The 22,332-nt window shown below is 46.1% G+C and overlaps 1 protein-coding gene across 2 annotated transcripts in view; it reads right to left on the reverse strand.

The window, feature by feature from the left end:
- SPEN (spen family transcriptional repressor) overlaps positions 1-22,332 on the reverse strand; it is a 66,151-nt gene that overhangs the window by 35,328 nt on the left and 8,491 nt on the right. For both annotated transcript variants that reach the window (XM_083802890.1, XM_083802889.1), the window contains exons 2-3: positions 13,180-13,500; positions 9,373-9,849 (exon numbers count right to left, since the gene is read on the reverse strand). In XM_083802890.1, the coding sequence (XP_083659016.1) occupies positions 9,373-9,849; positions 13,180-13,500 (798 nt within the window). The remainder of the gene's footprint in view (positions 1-9,372; positions 9,850-13,179; positions 13,501-22,332) is intronic.

Here is a 22,332-nt window from a genome sequence, read left to right on the forward strand (position 1 = left end):
CGCCAAAGGAAGACACCTTAACCTTAGTCCTCCCAGGCACCCGCCCCATGCCGTTCCACCTGTGCCCCGCGCACCGCGTGGGTACCGCAGGCAGGAACGGCGCAAGGCGGTGTGGCGGCTCCGCCGGGGCCAGCAGGGAAGTCCTTCGGTCTCCCAAGGGATTCCCACCAACAAAGCCGAGGTGCCCCACCTGCCTGCTGTCGGTACAGGGCTTGTAGAGACCAGGCTTTGAAACCTCCAAACTGTAGGACAGCAAGGAATGGTCTGCAAGCCGCACAGAGTGTTTAATTAAACTTTTTTTTTTTCCCACGTGGTTTTTTAAAGCTACAGGGAAACCGAACATTTAAAAGCAAAACCAACAAAAACAGCTTCTGAATGAGCTGTTAGATAGCATCTATTTGTTTCTCCTGTAACAGTATGACAAGCCATCCTTTGCTTCCCTCTGCCTCCAAACAAACAAAACTTACAAGCCAGCATCAGCACAGCAAAGCACCGACCAGCATCGGACATCCCCAGCGTGTTCCCAAACACAGCTCCGCACACGTTTAGAAAGTGAAGAGGAACAGAAAATTTGCACTAACCTGATAGCTTCCTTTCTTTGACTATTCATCCTTCACAATCCAGACAACAGGACATGCCAGGCAGTAAACAAACATTTTAGGGAGGGACTAACTTCAAAGCCACTGTGCAAGTCTGACATAATTTGAGGGTTTGAGATCTTGCAGCAACCTCTTACCAAACGAGGTGTCAGATGATACAAGGAGGTCAAACCTGTAGCAGCCGGAATAAGTAGGGCACTTTGCACCTCTCAGTCAGCCAAGCCGCACCATTTGTCCGTGGGGACTGGGTGCTGCTCGGGCTTGGGAATTAACTTTCAGGAGGACAATGCTGCTCTTTCACATGTTATCACACGGCGGACTAGAAACGCCTTTGACGTTTTATACTCTCAAATGGACGAGAGATAATAAATTATGTTAACGTCCTTATTGCCAGGATCTGCTTGACGTGCACCTTAACTACGCTCCTGACTCCTGAAGTTTGATGATTTTTTTTTGGTTTTTGCCCAGGTTTCTGGGCATCTGGAAAATACAAAGCACCTGCGGGACAAATGATGAAACTGCCCTGAAAACCACCTCCCTCTCGCAGAAAGGATTCTCCAAAAGGTGCTCTTGATGCCATCCTCGATTTTTAAGTGTCTTCTAGCTGAAATCGTTGCCTTGAGCTAAATAGAGGAACTGCACACTGAACTCAAGACATTTTTCAAAGAGACGTATTTGAAAGGCTCCACATTTCACCTGTGGTTGCAGACGGGGTGTTCGTTTCTAAATCCAGCAGGTCTCAGTAAAGAAAAATCAGGTCTCCCTACTTTTATCACCAGAATCTTGTCAAGAAGGAAGGATTCACAGAGAAGTCTCATTAATGCCAGGAACACTCCAAGGGCTACTTTTGTTCTCATATCAGTTAAGCATTTAATAAATAATGCAAGGTTCTCCAATTTTTATTATTATACCATCTACGCAGTACATTTCCCTCTTCTTCCTTTCGGAAACCCATCTTTTGCTTCCCTTAAGCAAAACAGGCAGTCATACTAAAAATGACATTTAAAAAACTAGGACTATGCCCTGGCACACATAAATTATTTCCCCCTTCATACAACTTTGAAGCCCTCACTTCTCCCAGACTGGGACTTTCCACTTGTAAACACAGCATTCCCAGCAGACCGTAAGGATCTGCAGAGGGCTATCTAACCGCTCGCTGCAAAGCTTTCATGCTTAAAACCCCGATGCCACCATTAGTGGTTTCGGCACTAGCAGAGTCACAGACTATGCTTGATGCTTGGAAGTTGAGGGCACATCTAAGTGCATCAGTTACACAGTTAATTCAATGGGTAACGATCGAGGGGGGATATACTGGTTTTTTCCCAGTAAGGTTTATTTGCCATTAATCCACATCCAGGTCACCTTAGTTTGCACACAGCATGTTCTGCCTAAAGTTGTTTTTAAGGTTAATGCCAAGGTCTCTCAAATATGCTTCAAAGAGAGCTGTTTTCCTGGCCCTTTAGTTTCTAAGGCCAGGAAGGTACCACAGTGCCTGCATCCACACCTCTGGCAGAGCCAAAAAAATTCTCCTTAGGAAAAAACAAATCACTGCATTTGCATCTTCGACCTTTAAGATGCGAAGGGACACCGTGTCTATGCTTTAATGGAAATAAGTATGACTGAACATAGACGCCGGCTGGATTTTTCCTTTGATCATCATAATGACTGGTATTTCTTCAGGAAGCATTCAATACAGCCTTCCTCTTTTTCTATTCATTCCCCCATGTGAATATTCATTAGAAATTATGAAACTGCTTATTATTCCAAAGGTCTTTACGATGGGAATTCTCTCCCCTACCTTTTGGTGCCTGTAATGCCTGTGTCTCCATCTGAGCTGTCTAGACGCTCTTCATCATCAGTGTAGACGAGCAGGCACTTCTAGACTACGATGCCTCTCATCTATTCTAACCATGATTCACATCCTAGACTTATTTCTCTCCAAGAAAGAGGAATCTGGCCCACTGACACAGAGGGAGGTACCCAGTGCTGTGGAGCCTATCGCACTTGGTGGTTTCCCTGTTTTGTTTGGCTTTTGGGGGGTTTTGATTTCCCTTGCTCTTACAGAGTACTGCAGGAAAAGAAGAGGAGGCTGATTCCTTCCTGCCCTTAGCATCCCTCAGACTAAGCCTTGCTTCTGAGAAGTAACACAGGCAGCTTCAACTTCCCTGACCTCAGCTAATTCTTTATTTCCCTCAGCCTACTCAAGATGATTAAGCAAAATACTTGGAAGGAAATCAAAGCCTTAAAAATGCAATTAGAAGTGACCATTTTGTTAATACGCGCACACAAACCCGAAGTCAAACCCCATCTACCAACAAAACCAGCCCTTCCTCGGGCCTCAGCACACCTCTGGGAAGGAAATCCAGGCTCCCATGGCGTGCACAGGGACAAGGAAACATGCAGCACAGAACTCATGAGGACAATGTCTCCCGTGATGCCTGCGGGAGCAAAGCTTTCGGTACGGCTCAGGTTTTGCCCGCCGTTCCTGAAAACCAGGGTAGAAGACCTGATATCGCCAACCATCACAGCAGACTCCAGCTCCCGCTCCCGCAGACCTGCCGCTGTCTACAGGGGATTTGGAAATGTCATTTTTGCAACACGGCAAGTATTCCTCCCCAGCACAGGAAGCTGAGGATAAGGAAAGTTCACACAAGGTTCTGGATTCAGCTGCCACCATCCCTGTACTCAACCTCAAATGTGCTAAGCAAAGACTGATCTGATTGCAAGCAGCCTTACAGCATTAAAAATAAACTCTCTTTAATGGGATGCAAAATAGTGAAGTCATCGGAGACAATCAAAATAGTTGTCATTGTTATAACAGAGGTACTTTTGCAGGACCCTCTTCCTTTGCTTCCAGCCCCACACAATGCACTTTAAAGACTCCCAACGTGAAATTAATTTAACGAAAGAGGGCAACCCTTCTCCGCCTTTAGAGAAATCCAATGCACTTGGAAAAGGCAGCAGCAGCAGATAAACTTCTGGGCCCTGCTGCAGAAACGAAACTTACACACACACACGCTGACAGACCAGATTTAGATCAACTCCTGCAAATTTACGAAGGGGCTTAATTGCTCTGTTATTTTGAGCCAGCAATTAACAGTTATTATTGGGACCGCTGGGGGGGGGGGGTATTAATTGCAGCAAACTGTCCACGGTTCTTTGGCAGCATGCAAAACCACATTCAAACACGACGATGTGAACATGTTTAAGGATTTTATTACACAGGAAGAATTTCAGGGGGTGTTTCAGGATGTTTTTTTTTTTTCCACCGCATCCCACCCGCCCCACTGCGCAGGGGTCCTGTCACAGGGCTGGGCAAGAGCCTCGGGCGGCCGAGTTTGCAGGGCCAGAAGCCACCCACCCGCAGCGGCAGGGCCGGGCGCGCAGCCCCGCGAGGCGAGGCGGCCTTCGCTCCCTCAGGCCCACAGGCGCCATTTCCATCGGCCGGGCGGGAAGCCCGCCCCGGGGGCGGCGCGGCACAGCACGGCACAGTGCGGGGCCCAGCCGGCCGCCGCCGGCTCAGACCGGTTCTGAGGCACGACTGAGCCCCCCCCCTCGGCCCCTCTGGCCCCTCGCAGTATGGCCGAGGCAGGCCTGCCAGCACGCAGCGCTCAGCACAAGGCCGCGGGCCTGATCCTGCCTCAGTCGCGGGCGGCATGGCGGCCGCATGCTGGGCGCTGAGGGAGGGCTGCGTGCGTGTCTTCCGAGCCCCGCAGCACGGCCATACCTCCCGCTGCACAAAGCGGTTTCGAGAAACCCGACGCGCTCCCAGAGGTGAGAGCGCGCGAGAGGCCACTGCCGGTTATATTTAGACGAGCGGCCACGAGCAGCAACGCCGAAGGACGAAGTGAAACTGCCAGGCAGCCAGTGACAAAACCCTGAGACGGTTTCAGTCACATTTTTTAATTTTCCATGATTCGCACTTCCCTCTACAGAGGGATCAAAGCAGTACACGGCTGGATGTGAACAAAAGGAAAAGACGAGGTGTTTCGCCAGGCTCTTACTGGGATTTACTGTTACCTTTGTGGTATTATAAAAGGAGGCTTTCTACTCGGTGGAATTTTTTTGTTTTGTTTTTAATCTGAACCCAGTTCTGTTTCCCATACAAGCAGGAATGTGCTCAACCCCTGAAGCTTTTCACCCTACTGGAAGAGAGATCCGAAACACTCAGGCTATCTCTGCGGTGCCTTTTCAGTACAAAATTTATGTGCAATTATTTAACGTCAGCAAAGGCCACCTCACAGATTATTAAACCAAGACTCAACAGCTGCCTTTAACTTACTTCTCCTTATTTTTCAGCTGTCCCCACCAGAGGCATCTCTCAACCCACTCAAAAACCCGAAATCTCCCCTCTAAGTCCGTGATTCATCACTTGCTGGCAGACAAACTGAGCGGAAAAGAGGAGGTGAAGACAATGGGAGGGAAAGGTCCACATTATGTAATGAAACCAAATTCACTTTCTGCTTTCACTTCAGTTGTTTAAATGCACTAAGAACCCCCCAACAAATAAAATACATGGGAGCCTCCATGGGAGGGTTCACAGAGCCTGTTTTTCCCATCATTAAAATTCTCTTGGCAGCATTTTTCATCAGTTTATTTCAATATTAAGACACACAAAATAACACATACGTATTCCGAACTGTAACTCATCGCTCCAGAAAATATTTCATCACAGATTAATCTGATTAAAAAAACACAACATCTAATTACTTTATGAAAGCCTTGCCCATTCGTCATTAGAACTTTAAGTATAGATGTCACAACCATGGAAAAAATCCATTTCCAGACATCTGTCTGCAACTTCTTACAACAGTTTTAATTCAGCACTTCAAGAATGACTACGCTCTCCTAAATCTTGATGAAACTTTACATCTATGTTGCATTTGCTTTTAGAACTCCACAGAAAGCTCTACTTTATGGTACAAGCTATAGCCAATTATTCATCTAGTAAATCAGTATCCTCCAATATCCTCAACATCAGACAACCAAATAAGCACCTTAAAAAAAGAGGGCAGAAGGAAATCTCAGGTCACTTAAATGTAACTTACACCCACATGCACATGCAGTATTCGCACTTTCGTATTCTGGAAACCACCTATAGGAAATCAAATAGTTCTGCCAGGATTTTGTAAATAAGTTTAAATTCCATTTCAGCACAGCACTTCACCGTGTGCTCAGCTTTTAAGAGCAAAACGTTCCACTGCTCTCCGTGCCATGTGATTCAATACATTGCTGCAGCAAAGCTTTAAAAATAATCACTAACACATGGAACAGTAAGAAATGTGTAAAGCCATTTGACATTACAAAACCAAAAAAAAATGCACAGAACTTTTTTTAGCTCATTAGAACACCTCGACGAGCAGCCGAAAAAGAGCATTTTCTACAAAATACAGGGGGAGGGGGGATTCTTTCAGGAGGTTGGGCAGGGCACGAGCAAAATCTGGTTTACTTCCTATGGGATTTCATACTTTTCGTGCATATTCAGCTTTTTCCATGACACAGTACAAAAAGTATGTTTGCTAATATATCATTTGTGCTGCACGTTCAAATCAACAAAATGGAGAAAGCAATGCTTCTAGTAGTAGTAAATGCAAATACAATTTTCTAGGTTTTTTTTTTTTTCTCTTTCAAGGAGATCGACAAAACCCAAGCCCCCCTTTCTGGTAACACGTGGGGAATGAGAAACCTCACGTGAGAAAACTTCACGGCGCAGGCCGTGTCGCTCAGCCCCACGCGGGTGCCAGGCGCAGGGTTCCCGTAGGGCACTTCTCCCATCCCGGCCCAGCGGACGGCTTCCAAGAGGCCGCAAAATGCAACAAACGAGAATAACGCTACGGAGCATCCTGAGCGATTGGCATTTCTGGAAAGGCCTACACCTACATTAGTTTTGTTTTTGTTTTGTTTTTTGTGGTTCACACATCAAAAAAGATGGAAAGCCCTGCTTCAGAGAGCATGGTTTATTTTGACTGTGTTCTTTCTGGTCTTATCTTCTAAATTATTCCTTTGCAGTTCCCATTACAAATCCCCTATAAATGCCTCTGAATATACATTTAAAATGAAGCTTAGCTGAGATCAAATGCAACTCCAAACTTTTATGAAATAAAGGCTTTGTTCACTTTTTTAAATAATCTGCTGGAGCATCTTTCCTCACGTTATTATCCAGGAAAATCTTCACCATTTAATGGAAATCGTATTTACTTTACACAGCTCTTAGAAAACCACAACACAAGGAATGAAGCCCAGACTTCTCCTTCACTACGTTTCTGCTCCTTTTTCACAGGACCTAAGGGATGGTGCCACACAAACAAAATTCCCAGGAGTATTTAACGCCCTGAAGTTTTCACAGGCCCCAACAATTGTCCCTGAAGACTTCGTGGCCATGGCTGGGTGACCCACCTCTCTAGGCAAACACAACTCCTCTCGCCTTTTCCACCAAGGCAAGAGACTCTAGCAACAAAGTTCTTGAACACAAACAATTACAGAGCAATTCAGTGTCAGAATGAAATGGAACCGAATGGAACGGAGTAGAGTGGAATGGAATACAGGTCAGTTGGAAGGGACCTGTGAAGACCATCGAAACCACCTGCCTGACCACTTCAGGGCTACCCAGAAGTTAAAGCACGTTATTGAGGGCCCTGTCCAAGCGCCTCTTGAGCACCAACAGGCTTGGGGCATCAAGCACCTCGCTGGTCGGCTGGTTCCAGCCCTCAACCACCCTCATGGCAAAGAAAATTTTCCTGATGCAACTTCTGACTGATATTCATTTCTCATTCATTTCTAAGGGTCACAAAATCGACCATTTCCACCTCCACGAGGGGTTCACATATTCACATTGCCAAACTTAAAGTGCACTAAGAAGAGAAAAAAAAGTCCACTGGTGTTCTGTAAGACTTCAAGGCCAGGTGGGACTTTGTTTTACAAGGTAAAGATATGGTTAAGTGCCTACTGTCATCCATCTTTCTGCTGTGAAACATAAAAATCCTTTCTGATCCTTCAAAATGAAAGGTATCTGGCAGATTCTATTACCTGCTCTACTGAATTTGAATTTGTTTTATTAATATGACAAAAAATGTTTGTTTCCCTCTCCTCCCAGAGTATCATCCAGTTTTCCATTACTAGAAATACAAATTGCCAAGAAAATGAAATGCTAGAGCACAGCAGACAATGCTTATCTTCTGATTAATCTTAAAACTTTGTTCCAGTGGGATAATATTTAGACCTCTAAAATTCAGAACAGTATTTCACCCAGTCTCAACATCCCAACAGTGAAAAAAATATATAAACGTTAAGCGTTTCTTGGACTTCCTTCTATCCACTTTGCAAGCACAGGAGCACCAGAACAGAGAAATTTTCCTGTTTTTTTTTTTTCCCCCCTAAATCTTTAATGTAACCAGGCCTTCTTTTTCAAATCATCTTCTCTTGGTTTTTGAGATCTCTGAAGTCTCACCAACTTTTAAGCCGTACTAAGTGTGACAATCTCTGACAAAAGGTTGTCTTTATCTAAGTGTTAAGACCTCATCGAGAGCGAGGTGTCGCAAATAAACACATTAAAGCAGCCCAAAAGTCCTCTCCAGCGCTCTGCAGGTGCCTCTCTTTTCACCACTTTTTTTCTTATCTTTCCAGCCAAGGTAGAACCTGGATTTCTGAACCCAGGAGAAAACAGTAGCTACAAGGATCACCCCTGCACACTCTCCCCAGTGTCAACCCATCGAACCCTTCTGGTTCATGTTCAAGCACGTAAGATTTTATGAGAATAATTACCTTGATTAGAGTTACCAGCGGTAAAATTCCATTCAAAGTGACAATCGAACACCAAATATTTATTATACTGATACATGTAGTTACTTAATAAATATTTTCAGTTTTGGAAAAGAACTGGTATGCAACGGAAACGCTTCCAACTCTGGAAACCCTTCTGAAGAGCAGAGCTCCTCACCAAACAGCATAAAACATTCACAGGTACAGTAGCAACTTCTCGGTTTCCACTCTTACGGTGGATCTACCCGCAAAAAGCCAAATATCTCAGAGGCATTTCAAGATGAATTTTCAAATTACAAAAAGAAAGCCAGTGGCTACCTCTACAAGTCTTTTTTCCCCCGTATGTAGTTTATAAAGCCACACAAATGACAGAATTACAGAATCAAGGATGTGCATTTATCACTAGGAAACGCATACTTGGGTTTTTAAAAAATCTTCCAAGTGCACAATTTTTGCTGTGAGGAAACGGGGGGAGGGGGAATGAAACAGCAACAGATCACTCTTTTAAATGTTAGTGGTAATACGGAATTAACAGGAAACTGGCCAATAATACTGATCATTTCCAAAAATATTTCACAATGTGCCCTGTAAAAAGTGGCTTGACCTTAAAATTCACTTACGCCTGAACATAAGCAAATAAAATAATTACCCCATTCTCCAAGTACGGAGACAGCAGCCAGGGATTCAGCAGGGCCTTGCGTTTGCACATCCCCATTTCGCCTAGCTAGCACCTTACAGACACTACACGGATCCACCATGGAAAATAATCAACAACGGCAACAGCGCTCCCCTCGGATTTGTTTCGTGCCAACTTGGTCTTTTTACTTTTCACGCCAGCTTACTTCTACACCAGTGAACAGTGTACTGCTGCAAAACACCTTCTGTTTTCACAGCCCGGGCTCCCAATTCCTCGCCGTGTGCCTTAGGAAACAACACCGGCCCAGAGCACAAACCTCACGCACCGGTTGCGTTGGGTCGGGCAACGCCACTTCTGTCGCAGCCGCGAGTGACCTACCTGTCGCTGCTGGTACTGCTGCTGCTGCTGATGGAGTCACTGCTCGAAGACCGACTCCTCGACCCGCTGCCGCTGGGGGAGCGCGCGGGCCGGGACGCTTGGCTGGCCAGCCGCTGTGGGGACTGGGTCCGGGACTGGGACGAATGCGGTGACCGACTCCTGCTGTGCTGGTAATTCCGTTCTGGCCTTCTGCCTCGTACCTCCCGTGTAATATCATCCCTGTAGATATCCCTGTGTACCACACTGGGCAATGTAAACTGCTCCCGGGCCCTAGGTTCGTAACGGGGGTCGTGAGCATCAAAACGGTTTGGACTTCGACTCCGAGAAGTATAATAGAGCCCATGTTGTAAAGTCCGCTCTCGAGGATCTCTATAGTAATCCTGATCGTAATGTCTTGTCCGATCAAATCCTCCCGTCCCCCGTTCATGGTGTCCATAGGCACTATGTTCATAAGCACGCTCCCTGTTATCTGAAGCCCTGCATTTAGGAGGGGGGAAAAATATTTAATCAATCAGAAAGGGGCAAGCACAACTAAAAGCAAATCATGCAAACATTCACTTCAGCACTGAATTTATTTTTGCGACTGCTTCTCCACTAAAGAGCAATAACCTATCAAGCAAACACTGACAAACTTAAAACATTTTACTTGACTCCAAAGTTATATTCATATACAATAAAGCTGAGCAATCATTTTGTTTTAAACACATATTAGGCTTTCATGACCAGCATCTTGCCTGCACAGGACAAAATACTGCCTTCTAGTGCAGACTCCTCCTTTAAATTGTTGTGGTTTTTTTTGTTTGCTTGTTTTCCTTTAATGCAGTAAACAAGGAAAACTTCATGTTTTTGAACATCACAATAAACAATTGTTTTCTATTTTTGCTTTAGAGCTTCAGAAATTTTTCTTCAATTTCATAATTACTGGAGCTGTTGTAATTATCCTTCTGCAAAAATGGCATCATAAATTGGGCTGTAGCCATGAAAGCCTCAGTGCAAAGCATAACCTAGAGGTAAGAAGCTGCTTTCAAAAGGGGTGGTATTACCCACACAGAAGCCCAGAAAATTAGGGGTTTTCTTGTTGCTGTTCTAAAATATTTCGTCCTCTTAGGGGGGATTTTGCTCTTTATCAGAGAACTACGCTCAACTCTTGTTAAAGCTGCATACCCTACAGAAACATCCTGGTTACTGATGTCAGAATACTTAAATTGCAAGTATTCGTAACTACTAAAAAAGATGCAGGCCCGGAAAATATACTAAAACCCTACACAAAGAGTATAAATTAAGTTTTTCACTAGGTGTTTGTTGAGACTGCTATTGTTACTGCAATCACAGAATTTGTTATCTTTATAGGCACACTAGTTTGAAGTAGCTATGACCATTTTGTTTTAGTATTCCAAACATTTTGTATGTCAATTAAGGAAAGCTCTATGTTCTAAGAATGTTAGTGTGATCTCTCAAATAAAGACATAGCAAAACTGACAGATAAAGTTAAAGGAACATTACGTATGGTTTAGTAGTCTAATTTAGACAAATACCAGGACGGTATGTTTTAAGTTACCTCCACAAAATGAAAGATCAGGAATGATTATGTTGAGCGTTTAAGAAATACTTGCAAAATTCTAAATATGTCAGGGTAACCAAAGTTAATTTAAAAATTTAATTATCCATCTCATGAAGGACATTTCAACCTTTTTCTCGGCCTTCTCAGATTCTTCCTTCAGAATCAATTATTAGTCACTTCAGTCCCCTGAATCCTAATAACCCAATTCCTCCTTGTACTTCCTCCGCCTCTCCTGCATCACGGGTCTGCCTTCCATTTAAAATGGCAGAAATATTTCAGATATCTTTTATAAACTCAAAATCAGATTTGAATCTTTTTAAATTAGCATCTCAGGAAGTTCAATTCCTTCCCCAACGAATCACTAGATCCTTAATCCTCTAAATATATTCACCCTCTGCTGTTCAATTATAACTCATTTTCAGGCTTTCTGCAGAACTAACTCATGTCTCGCCTGCATTTTTTTTTCTCAAAAATTATATGTAACAAACTACCTAACCAGTGCAACAGAAATTTTCATTAATGTATGTACGTGCTTAAAATTCATTGTTGCCTCATCTCTTGCTCACAACAATGAAGTTTTTAAAGATATTTCAGGGTGTAGAACAGAAACATGTCTCTTTTCTCCCCCTTTTGAAGGACCAGGATCAACATTTTTATAAATGATTGCATTTAGCATCCTACAAAGTGTTAATCAGTGAAAGCTGATTTAATCAGGTAAGAGAAAAAGCAGTATTTTCTAAAGGGTTACTGCTATAGCTGACATAAAAGAACAAAGTCCTTATCCATGAGAAGGACACAGAAGACAGACAGAGGAGCTAGCAGAGCTGAAAATCTAATGGCTACAGTGCTTTTTTGATTTATCTATTAGTACTAAGTACTACTGGAGTTAGTGGAAAGAGAGGGTTTGACTTGGGTTAGGAGAGGGGCTAATATACACAGGGCAGGACATACCAACCTTTTCCAAGTGTGGAAACACGACCTATATTCCCAATTAAATCTAGGGAGAGAATTGTGAACATAACTTCCCCAATTTTGGCCCCTCTTATAGGGGTAATCCACCTTCTTAATGGGCAAGGGTGTCAAATGATATTTTAGATGAACCAACAAGAAAAAAAAAATCTTAGTGACAAGACAAAAAAAAATTCCACTGGAAGCAAGTAGTCCCAGACTGAAACCATAACTCTGAAACCCCCAGACTTCTTTCTTGAGACAGAAGGCACTTAAATAGATCCATTATTTTAATTTCCAGCCCTATGTCTGAATCGAGCAGCTGGTAGTTCACCCAATGCACGAGGGCACTCATCGCTGTTGGCCAGCAGGCATCCTCTATCCGCCTTTGTAACCATCCAGCCCAGTCATTTTTGATTGGTGTATCCACAAACTGATTATTAGTGCCACGTCCTTAAAAACTAAAGTATGTTTAATGTGGAGCAGCAAAGAGCTTTTTAAGAGACTATATAGTAATCCACTCCCCATGGCTACTGTCGTCTTGATTGTATACCATCCAATAAATTCAAGGCAGTAGTTCTTATCCCAGCATTAAAAATATATATATAATTTCCAAAATTTAGTAATGTCCATCAGCTCTTTTTGTCAATACCATCAGAAAGAATAATCCCAATAACTTGGAAATGATGTAGATCCAAAATGGAAACATCACAAGCTGCCTTCGGTCTTCTCCATCCAAGCGTTATTTCCATGGCTAAGTGTTGTTTGTAGAATCCAAGGGACTGTATCATTAAATTCTACTAGGAAATTTTTGGTGACAATCCAATTAACATATAAACTGCGTATAGTGAGAACTGAGAACTAGGCATCAAGCTTTCACAGAATTTTAGGTTCTAGTATTCCGAAGATACTCCATACAGAACTTCACCACATGTTGTAGTAAGATAACTCCATCTGGCAGTAGGGATACATCCGAATAAGGCCTTAATATTATCCAAGAAATGGAATCATTACTTCTAGAAAAGAGTAACTCCAATATCGATGCTGGCCAAAGGAAATCTTCCATCTTAAAACCACCTTATTTCAAGTGTAGATATCCAACCAGCTGCAGAAAACATCCTCTATGGATCCACAAGGTACCAGCCACTGGGATAGAAATCACTTCCGTTTCCAACCCAAAATAGGAAACATAGATAATTCCCAAAATTTTAAATCCATCTGGGGCCCCTTATATACGAGTTTGTGTTTCTCACCATATCAAATACAAAATACCTGCCTAGAGAAACCTTGGAACTTACCCATCAAGTCTCCGCTCATAACGTCCTTCCCGTGCATGAAGCGATGGTGGGGGGCCGTAAGTGGGCCCCCCCCCACCTCCTCTGAACCCAGAAACCTCTCTACTACGAGATGCTATGGAAACTGTATCATCCAATCCCCGAGCAGCACTGGGAATGGTTCCTGGTTCATTATAATCCGTCCGTAGGTCTCTATCTCCCATTTTGTTGACAGAGTTGTGTGCCTTCTGCGCACTTTTGATGTCCACAAAATCCACAAACGCTGCCACTCCGCCTTCCGACCCCCTCTTAGGGAGTATTTTGACACTTTCAACACGTCCATATCTGCAAGAAAAGAAAAGAAAAGGAAAACTATTAATGCAAGCAGAAAAAGACGGTATTTAATAACATTGCCTAGAGAAAAAGCAACATCAGTTTCAAACCATTTGCCCTTCACGCATGGCAGAAACACCAATCTCAAAACACGGCAGAGGCTGGAGGAAGCATTTCCAAAACGGGGGGAAAAAGCCAAGTGCCCTTTCCAGAATAATTTCAAACCCCCTCTCTTTTGGCTAGCATACCACAAGATCTCCCCTTTTATAATAGCAGAGCAACAGCAGCTGAAGAAATAGAAAGGTGTTTGCAATTAGAGCAGCCCTTCTGACTTTTAATCTGACGAGCAAGACATAATTAACACAAAACCGTGTCACAACAAGTAAAAATAAAGACATCCCGACAATCTTCTTGAGAAAAAAATGACCTTGACACAGCAACTCCACCGCCCTGCTCTGCACGTAACCCATCCCGCGCGGAAACGACAGCCTTCGCTCCTGCAGGTTCCCGGCCCCAGCCTCCCGGGCTCGGAGCACCCCGCAGGACACGCGTGCAGCACGGTGCTGCTCCAGCCCCGCACCACGTTCCCCGCCGCCGGCCCAGCCCCATGCGGGACGTTGCAGGAGGTGGCAGAGCGCACCACCGGCCCTGAGCGCACGCCGCAGGGTTTCTGCAACACGGGCGCAGCCCGGTCAGCAGCTGCCCAGGAGAAAAAAGGCACCACCTTTGTGCACGTGAGAAAACATGATGTCAAAATGTCTCCAAATACTGGCGTCGACTCATAGCAGAGAGGATTAAATGGACAGGGGGAACAGGGCAGCATTTTAAAAGAGCTTGGAACCACACGTCACGTTTTGGTCATTCTCTCAGCCAGGCTTAGCCAAGCAGGTAAGGGCTTGTGACTTCAGATGTTAATCCATGACAAAAAGAGGCAAAGAAACGTATTTTGGGATGTACTGGCAAACTGGAAAGGGATACACAAATGAAAAAATAATGAAGAAATATTTGTAAACTGTGTAAAGAACTATTGCAAAATTTTTTGTGTTCCCAAAGGCAGCACAATTCCGAACAGATGTAAACAGATCTTAAACAAGAAAAGCTGTTTTCAGCTACAGCATGAAAAAAACTAATACAATCGCCCGTCTGAGGAGCAAATGCTGTCAGAACCCGCATCTGACTCCAGTTTATGCACGGCTTTCCATATACCTTCAAACTTCGTCATTGTTACTGGATGACTAATTCTTAAATACGATTTGAAAACCTGCCTCCTCATTCCAATCTGACCTACTCTACTTCATATGTGATCTGGATTGGATTTAGGCTTCATTCTTCTAGATTTTCTACTCCACCAAATACGGCACACTGCTCGTTAAGGGATATATGTGCAAACAAGAGCATCGTTCAAGCCAGTCTAAAAGCTCCTTGTTAGATGCAAAAAGGCAGGGGCGCGCATGGGACGCACTCGTGGCTGTGCGCTGCCCAGAGCAGAGCTTGCAGCCCTGGTACTCATGGGTCCAGCACAGTAATGTTAATTCTCAGAGGAGCTTTCTAACCTCTGATACCAAAGTGAGGCACTGGTCATTTTTTATTATAACAAAAAACAGCAAGGAACAAATAATGGTCCTGCAGGAAAGGTTCTTCTCCGAGTCTGCACCCTTCTGAGGCTGGGTGAGGTTATCAAATCTTACCTTGAGGGCAAAATTTAGAAAGACCAGGAAAGTAGAGGACGTGGTTCCTAAAATTTGTGCGAGGAAAAAAAAAAAATGGGCCTGACTGGATGTAGCACGTGTAAAGAGAGAAGCAACAGGAAAGGAAGAAGGGGGAAGGAAAACAGGAAGAGCCCATCTGAAAAAAAATGAGACTGATTGCCATGAACAAACGAGACAAAAATACGAAAAATAACGAGGTGTGTTAGTTAGCATCACCTAAGCCCCTTTATCATGCATTTCAGTGCCAGTCCTCTACAAACAAAAGAAAAGCTGTTGCAATAGGACAGTGCTTTAACTTTGATTTCCTTTGAGTTTTTCTTCTAAATGCTGCAGTTACAGAGCTGACTGGTTCGAACATGTACCTTCCTTTTGCTCACTGTTTACACATTTGGTTTCTGGCAATGTGAGTCCATACTTTGTCTACAATCTTCCGTTTAAAAAAAAAAAAAACTTAAATGTATTAACACTCCTCAAAAAAACTGAAATCCTAATTGACCTTTCTGACTGCAATCACCAGAGCCTAGTTAATATGAAGAGCTGCCTGCCAGTTACATCAGAAATGAGCTCTCTGACTGTTCCCACTCACTATCCTGATAATTCTTTTATTCCCTAATTTTGAAATCGCGGCACGTACGTGTTATTATAACATACACACACCTCACCTATTTTATAACCTCACCTATTTTCTTTTGCTGCAGAAGATCCAGAAATGTGTTAAAACATTCAAATATTCAAACTAATGCTGCCCAGGAAGCGCAGAAAAGACAAAATGTCAATGTTCCCCCTCTACCAGCAAAATCACCCAGCAAATGCACACCTCTTGCAGGCAGAGCTCAAATTTTATATTGGGAGAAGCGTACTTTGGTTGCCAGCTATTTCAAGAATTTAAAAAAAAAAAAAACTGCTGTGAAATGTGGGACAATGTATTTTTCTTCCCTAAACCAGAAACGGGTGGGGGAGGCTACTCCTGTATTCCCCTGCAGCCACAGCCCTAAATCACCCCGCTCGGCGCGGGCGCGTTAATCCAGCTCCACAAATATACGCCATGCTCTGGTGTCCTGCACCGTGCCCTTGCCGAGCCCCGGGGATAATCTGTGACAATCGTCTTTGCTGCAAGCCGGGGAGCCAGGAGGGGGGAGGAGAAAGGGAGCATAAGCAGATGGGGGGACAAGAGAAAAGCGAGACGCAGCGAGCCCTAAGCATGCGAGGCCGGCCGCCGACGGGGAAGGTCCGCGTCCTCCTTGCCCGGCGAGGTCAGTGCCCGGGGACCACACGCATCCTTCGGTGCCGCGCCACTGGGACAAGGACCGCATCGCTCCGCATCCAATCCCCGGGGGAGAGGAGGGGAGATCTGCAGTGCCGCATCACGAGACGGGTTACTGCAGCAGAACAACACATGGCAAGAGAACGATGCTCTCGGGAGGGCTGGGGGAGGCGAGGCGGCAGCAGACGGCGAGCAGAGGCAAGATGGAGGCGAAGGCGCTGCGAGGAGCAGCCGATTGCGCGACGCAACCTTTGTCCGGGTCCCAAGGGCTGGGAAGAGGGGACAAAGGAGGACCGGAGGCATCGCCGCGACCTTTGGTAACGTTCGCAGAGCGGCTCCTCTAAAGCCGCACCGCCCATCCCTGCACCTATGCGTCAGCCCCGTCCGAGCTGCATTTCACAATCGCTGGCAGACCCGGCAGAAAACAAAGAGGCGTTCGCTGAGCTCTGAATCCATGGACCCTAATGAAAGCAAGGCTTTTAATGCCTCTCCGCCTGGGGAACTCATGACGATTAATCATTAGCTCCGAGCCCGTCCCGTATCGTAGCGAAGCAGGCTGGGGCCGTGTTTTCAGAGGGGTTTATAGTTCAACCAGAACCACAGCCGACACACCAGGGCTGTTATGTCAGCGAGCCCCTCTACCAGCGCACGACTTTAACACCGCGCGATAAACAGAAATCTGGTGGCCCTTTCAGAAAAAAAAAAGTTGCTAGCTAATCACTGCTTGAACAAAGCTACGCTAATCCAGCTTTTCAGACAAAGAAAAGGAATTCGTCATTTAACCATTATCGGTTTATTCACTGTAGATCAAAGCACCTCTATAAACAAGCAGCCGAAATGTCTCTGGGCTCTTGGCACGGCCGCTCGGCGTGCTCGTGGTGCTCCAGCCTCCTCCCGTACCGGCAGACAACGCGGCGGCTGGGGAACGCCACACGCCAACGGTGCTGGCCCGCGCTGTGCCGGCTCCCCGGGCACCACGTCGCCACCGGCCGCAGCCCTGCTCTCCTCACTGCATGCGGCAGGCGTCTTCCCGGGCACGAGCAGCCTCTGCCCTCCTCAAGCAAAGGCGTTTCGAACAAAGGGCGGATGACAAGAAAGCCAAATATTCAGTAAGCCAGTATTACCATTTAGCTGAGTGGTTTTATGAAGCGGTTAAGCTCCTTTAAGATGGCATACACAAGGTAGGAAAACGTAGCTTGGAATCAGAGGGGCGATCACTTTTTTAATTTAAACTGCTTTCCTTGATTCCCACTTCAATTCGGATCACCTCCTCATTTCTCATGCTGACTCCCCCAAGCTTGCAAAAACCCTTCATACCCACCCATTTTCAGCACTGCAGAATTCTGCAGGTCAGCCTAAAAAAACCTGTTGTTGAGAAGTCGGCACGATGCTACGCCCAATACTCCTGCATGCGAGACGCATCGCGAGATCAAAAATAACACAGGTTTCTTGTGCTCATTTCTGCACCGCTCATTAGGGGCACGACTTGAGAAGACACACCGCTGCGAGGGGACGTCTGGGTATTCTGGATCCACTTGGGTTCACTTCGACTACAGCCAGCTATCTTTAGCCATCGGGAGCGCACGGGCGGCTTTTTGCGCGCGGGGTTATGCGATGGCGCAGGCAAGTCACGGCCTGCAGTATTCAGTAAAACGCGCACACAGCGCGAAGCTTCCCCCCGCCAATCGCGTTCCTCTGCCTCTGCTGTTATTTCATAACAAAACGATGTGACCTGAAGTAATACTTAGCCAGATGTCTGCCTCGCTTCTCCTTATTTGTAACGCCAGGCCAGCCCGCGTGCTCCCAGCGCTGCACTTGCTCCCGTGGCGGGGCAGCGCTGGCACCGAGGCTGCCGGTAACCGGCTCCGGAGGGATCCTGCCGCCAGGCCACCTCCGTGAGCATCCCTTCTGGGCTCTCCTGCTGGCATGGATCACCGTTCCTCGGCCCACCACCAGCTCTTTTTAGGAAACACTGCTCAGAGCCAGGGCCACCAGCTTGGCCGTGGCCCTCACTGCCACGCCACTGACGGCGCAGACCATGGAGAGGGAAGACAACAGGCCTAAGAAACGATGTGCCACCATATTCCGTGCTTCATGTTCATTATAGCCACGTACTTTTCTTGCCATGGAAAATATTTACGTGCTTTTAAGTGGCACAAGCCTTTGGAATTGCATTCTGCTTCCAGTCATGCCTTCAGCAGAGGACCAGGATATCTTTGGTCAAATATCATCACATGGAAGGAAGACTTGAGAGCTTACAGATACAGAACAGAGGAATCTAAACAAAAGGTACTCGGACCACGCGCGGACTGCATTATTGGGTTTGGGTCCTTTCATGAAAACAGCAACCGATCAATAGCAGAAAGCAAACCCAGAGGCAGGCCATAAATAAGTGCATGCGCAGGGCTGGGACAAAAATAATGCACGCTAATGGAAATGTAATCTCAACAGAGAACAGGCTGAATTCCGCAGTCCTGGAAAACTACTTGAAATGAACAGCATGCGGGGAACCGTCACCTGATGAGCCACAATTGCTCGTCTTTGTAAGCCTGTCACTCAAACCTGGAGAATTTGTCAAACAGTACCGCGAACGCTTAATGACGACCATGGAAACGTACACACGGCTGCCGGCCTTCGCTAGCAGCTGCTTTGCAGGCAGACCTTGCTGCAGGACTCACTGCGACCAGCTGGACGCGACTGCCCAGGACCAAGGGCGCCTGACCACGCTCCGCACGGAGCACCTCGGAAATCCCTCACGTCAACCCGTCTTTGAAACCGAACAACTGGCTCTTCAGGCTTGCGGTGAAAATAGTGTGACGTTCCAGAGTATTTATCTAACGTGCCCACGCACGCGCCCCTTTAAAGAACCCGACAGCACCACCGTGGAACCCTCCTCCGAGCGCCCCGTCTTCCCCGTTTTCTAAGAACAGGGTTCTCAGGGGAAGCACGCAGGGACGAAACCAACCAGGACGAGGGTAGCGGCACAAAGCTGCCAGCAACGTATGGAGCACTTCCAGCAGCCTCCAGAGATTCAACGTATGGCACGGACGCTCCTTATCTCCAGCTGCTATGTCACGTTAAAGATGGCTAAAAATAAAGCAAATTCAATGCCTTTACTTCTACCTTTCTCTGCACAAAATGACTGTTTCTACAATGATAAGCCATCACAAGAGGCCGGGGTAGCATTCTGGATGATCGAGAGTAGGAGAGCTTGTCGGTGAGTGGTGAATCCACACGATGTAAGGCTTTGAAAACCTTTACCTTCACAAAACCACGCAAAATAAAAGCTCTCCATATCACAAGGAGTGCTGGTTTTCAAACCGTATGGCGAACAGACCTTGTGGCAGCAGTGATTCAGAAACACGCCCTAATTACCAAGCTCCCATGCTTTTCTAGATTGCAATCTTAGATGCTTTAAAACTTGTTTAGAGTGATCTTTATTGGCCCTGAGACCTTTGGGGGGGGGGGGGGCGGGGAATAAAGTTCTGCAGGGCATTCTTGCTAGCTGTCTAGCAATAAAGATTTTTAAACAGTTCTCAAAGTTCAGGAGCACAAACCATCAACGAGGTTACGGCGCTAAGGCAAACTGCTGACATGACGGGGCTGAACCCTTAACGCGCCGACCCTAACTCCCCTCAGCCCAAAATACTAGCCGAGCCCAGGCCTATCCTGCATTTTCCTGCTCACTTTAGCCTAACAGCATTTTATGGGAAATCTCCCAGCTCTGACTACAAACAGGGGTTTTGTTAATGAGATACAGCACGTGTTTCTGCCACGCACTGAGAACAGCGAGGGCTTTGTCTATTCTCGTAATCCCTCCATAAGAGATGACAAAGTAGGAAATTAAAAAGCTAGCATAGGCACATTCACTGATACTTCTGATACCTGTTATTTAAGAGCAACACGCTCGGCATATCAGATAGTCTGGTAGATAACTCCATGCTGAAATAAGCGCTCGCCTCTTGCTTACAGCTCAGCTGAATGCTCCATTTTAGGATCCAAAGTAAAAGTCAATCCTAATTACGACATTTTATTTACATTTTCACGGCAAAGTCACCATCTGGATACCGCCGAGGTGTTAATACGCCGCGTTCTGGGCACCGGGATCACCTGAAGCAAGCTGGGAAAAGCCCTCAGCCCGCGCTCAGCAGGTCACGCAGCGCCTCGCCGCAGCCAGCAGCTCCTGCAACGCCAGCCTCGCGGTCAAAAGGCAAACCCTGACCGTCCCGCAGCGAGGGGCTGAGTGCTGAACAGTGTGGGCTAAAGCTCCGTCAGCACAGCCGCCTTGGCCACCCAGCAAACAGACAGAAGCTCCGTCAGTAAGGAACTTGTACCAGCAGCCACTTCTGCACAATCGAGGAGAAGTACACAAGCACCCATAGCAGGGCTTACCGGTAATACACATTTTCGTATTATTAAAAAAAAAAAAATCAAAGCAGCTTTGTGTGCAGTAATAATGAAGACTCATTTCTTATGGATGCATGTCTTGAGGTCGAATTCCCTGGCGTCCAATAAATGCCAGTTCCCGCTGCAGCTTTTCCCACGGTTAGGAACACCTCTCTCCCATGTGGATTCTTTAATGTCTAATAAGGGTTGTACGCACGCTGCAGCTTTTCTCTCCATGGGGCCGCTAATCAGGTCTCCCTCCTCTATTAAAACCGCTTGTTTTCATGAAACGCGCAGGAACATTGCATCTCTGAGACTGCGAGCACCTCCTCTGCCCTCAAGTTTAGCTGAAACTGGCTAACGGGTTCTACAGTGATTAGGGAAGATACGCATGCAGGGCAAGATCACATCAGTCTTGCTCTCTTAGCAGATCAGAATATTTAAGAATTAGACTGTTCTTGAACAGTAAAACCACTCCCAGAAGCCTAAAGAGGTTACAGAAATTTGTAGGAGCCCTGCAAGGCAGAGAACGTGCTCAACCACACACCAATGACGATGCACTGCAATTCTTTCTCCTCCAACCTACACAGATGCATGGCACCACGTTACTACGCACTAGATGCACTGCCACCAAATTCCATCTCCAGGGCATCTCTCCTTCCAGCCTAAAGCACAATCGGCAGATTTTCTTCAAAAATACTGGTGGTGATAGGCTGCATTAAATGCTTTCTGAACAGGAATTGCTCAAGCCTTTTCGTTTGAGTGAATGCTTTTAGGATTTGGTCGGATTCGATTTTAAGAACGTACTTGCATTGCAACTGTAGGGGCATCTCCTGCTTAATCAGGTTTTTCATTCTTACATGAAAGGGTAAATCCCCATCTCAGTTTTGCTTCTCCAAGCCCTGCTTTGCATGTATTCAGCAGCAGATGGAGGAAAATGCAGAGTCATAACATTATGGTCTCCCTGCCATGCTGTAAAGTACTTTAAATACGTACCATCTTAAGGCTTTACGAGTCTCGGTGATCGCCGGTTCATACTTCTCTAGTGAAACAAACTTTATAACCTGTCTTCCTACAAGGTTTTGTAGGTTTTCCAAGAAACTGTATTCCAGAAGAACATAAAAATAAAGTGGATTCGTCTGCCCTCACCGAGACCATCCCAAGCACTGAGATCGCTCCTCGCCGTGAACCACCACCGTCTGAATGAGCAACCAGCCTCAACAACTTGAAATTCATTCCTCACGGAAAGCAGCCATGGATCCACAGCCCCAGAGACACGTCCAGGTCCCCGACCCCAGCAGCTCACCCACTCCAGGCAGGTCACTCTCTTGAAACCAGGGGCGGGGGAATTGTGCCAGGACCCGCACATGGACAGCGCTCCTCCTGCCCTCCCTGCCCTAACGCAGCCAGCTACGGCAGCGTAACCGCCACGAGAGCGCCTTCCTGACGCTGTTCTGCTGATCTGCTTCACCCCCAGACGCCCAC

Source organism: Anser anser (assembly GCF_964211835.1).
Source record: "Anser anser genome assembly, chromosome: 17".
Classification (NCBI taxonomy): Eukaryota; Metazoa; Chordata; class Aves; order Anseriformes; family Anatidae; genus Anser; species Anser anser.